The sequence below is a fragment of the Octopus bimaculoides genome, chromosome 7, assembly GCF_001194135.2.
Source record: "Octopus bimaculoides isolate UCB-OBI-ISO-001 chromosome 7, ASM119413v2, whole genome shotgun sequence".
In the NCBI taxonomy this organism is placed as follows: Eukaryota; Metazoa; Mollusca; class Cephalopoda; order Octopoda; family Octopodidae; genus Octopus; species Octopus bimaculoides.
The window spans coordinates 23,426,966-23,429,388 of record NC_068987.1 but is presented as its reverse complement, the minus strand read 5'-3'; the positions used below and the strand labels follow the sequence as shown (position 1 = coordinate 23,429,388).

At 32.9% G+C, this 2,423-nt stretch overlaps 1 protein-coding gene across 2 annotated transcripts in view; it reads right to left on the bottom strand.

Moving 5' to 3' along the window:
- Positions 1-372: 372 nt before the first annotated feature.
- The window catches only part of LOC106878871 (uncharacterized protein DDB_G0283697), a 21,601-nt gene continuing 19,550 nt past the window's right edge, over positions 373-2,423 (bottom strand). The window contains exons 6-7 of one of the 2 annotated variants that reach the window (XM_052969337.1): positions 1,661-1,772; positions 373-416 (exon numbers count right to left, since the gene is read on the bottom strand). In XM_052969337.1, the coding sequence (XP_052825297.1) occupies positions 388-416; positions 1,661-1,772 (141 nt within the window). In that variant the 3' untranslated portion in view covers positions 373-387. Of the gene's footprint in view, positions 417-491; positions 1,773-2,423 lie in introns of those variants that run through there. The other variant, XM_014928212.2, reaches the window with a different exon arrangement.

Sequence of the window (2,423 nt, the reverse complement as noted above, 5' to 3'; positions counted from 1 at the left end):
GATTGTTTGTTTCCATGGTAGAGTCAGTTTTGTTATATGGTGCTGAAACTTGGTCCGTTACCAAAAGGTGTGAAAATCAAATAGATGGCTGCTACACAAGAAAGTTACATAGAGAGCTCATTTAACCAACAAGCAGCTTTATCAAGATCTGCCCAAAGTGACTGAGAATATTCAGCAGAGAAGAATGAGAATTGCTGGTCATTGCATCAGGCACCCAGAAGAACCAGTGTGTCAACTGGTCTTATGGCAGTCAGCTGAAGGAAGAGACAACAGAAAAAGAAAATGTCTAACCTATGTGGACAAATTGCTTCAGGACAGTGGAATCACAAATGTTGAAATTTAACAACATGCATGAGGAACCATGATGGATGGCATGCTTGCATGAAATCATTGAAGCATCCGAGAAGACAGCCAAACTAAAATAAAACTGCTTCAATTAATTTTGAAAATAAAGATGAATTTAGTGAAATAACTGTTATTATTATTAATCTAGTATTTGGAATGTAAATTAATATAATTTTTTGATGGAAAAGGGTTTTAACCCTTTAACATTCAGATTACTCTGTCAAATGTAATACTAATTTATTCACATTGGTTTGAATTAATCATGTGTTATCTCAGCTTTGAGATTTTGATGAGGCTGGATCTGAGAGGCTGGATCTGGTCAGTTTGAATATAAAACAAGTAGAATATTTTGTTTGGCCTGATATGGCCGGTTGAACTGCTAAAGGGTTACTTTAGTTTATTTTACAACAAAAAGATGGTATTACAGAACCAGGACAGTCTCAGGTAGGTTGGTATCAAATGGATTTAGAACAAAACAAAAAAAAATTATTGGTTCTTCATGGCTTTTACCAAAAGAAAGACAGAAGTCCTATAGGACAGAAAGTTTCTTTATTTCTGGAAATATTACCAGAAGTTTGTCAGAGACCCAGGTAAACAACAGCTAAGTTAAATTAAATATATTTTTATACAGAAAAAATTTTAAAAATTGTAATTAAGAATAATTATGCAATAAGGAAAAGGCAGTATTACTTAATCACTAATAATACTCAATGAGCTAATTCTATCTTTTTTTCATCAAGTAATTATTATTTTTAATTAAATTTTTTATTGTTAAGGCTTACTATATTAACAAATGTAGTAACTTAACTATTGTTTTTCATGCAGATGGTGTCTCTCAGTGATTGACTTCTTTGATTTAATTTTTAATTTTAATTATTTTTTTTTTGATACACCGGGAAACAGAAGCAATGTTGCAAAATGAAGTGTTCAGTTCAAGTAAGCAATGAAATATCAGTAAGGGGTTTGAAATCAAGACCTATGTATTGGTAGTCAAATTCCATTACCACTTGACCAGGCTTGCAACTCTCATTTCCACACAAACAACAATGCAGGGCAGAGGGATGAATAGCAAATGTTCATAGCACAGTGAGTAAGAAAGCTCCCCTCCTATAGTCCCATTGATGTGGCTACCGGCCAACAAGGATTAATTAAACTGTGTAGCATGTTGATTCTGCTGCTGTTGCTGCTGCTGATGGTGTTAGTAAAACGTTGGTAACAATGGTTATAAAGATGATGATGATGATGATAATTATAATGACGATGGTGTTGTTGATGACCATGGTGATTTCTGAGATGTCTGATGCAAAATACTCACTTGACTGTCGAGCCTGTTTCTGCCGTTTCCGCTTTCTCAAGAGACGAGATCTGCGGTCCCGTTGGACTTGTTCTGCCTCTTCTGAAGAACTGGAACTTTCTGAGAGCCTCTCCTGAAAATAATAAAAATACATATTTAATTCACTGAATTCTACAAGTGTTTGAAACAGTTGGAGGTGATTTATTATAGGCTGGTGTCTTCAACATTAGTCATGGCTTGATTAGTAATTTGCAAGTGAAACTGGTAGATGAAAACTGAAAGAAGCTTGTTGTGTGTGTGTGTATGTGTATATAAGTTCTAAAACTTAAACAGAAACACAACAAAGGAACAAATGGAAGATTGACACACAAGACATTGACGTTACTCTTTCCCTGTCAGTTATCATCCCCAAAACCTTACAATCTCATGCCTTTAAAGATAATATTGTTAATTTTTGGTAGTGTCAACAGCAAGAAGTTGCTGGGAATAACTGGGAATATAAATATGTGTGTGTGGATATATATATATAAAGAAATAATCAATATCAAAGTTATTTTTTTTAATCAAAGTTTAATAAATTTCATCAAATAAAATAAATGAATCAGATCAGATGTAAAAACAGATTAAGTTTTTATTTCATATTTCATATTCCCATACAATTGTTTCGGACAAAAGACCAAGATTTCCATAAATAGAACATCATAAAGGTCGAATTTGTCCTCTTCAGTAGGTGATATTTAAATAAAATAAAAAAAATAAAGAAAAAGATGTTTAAAATATACAT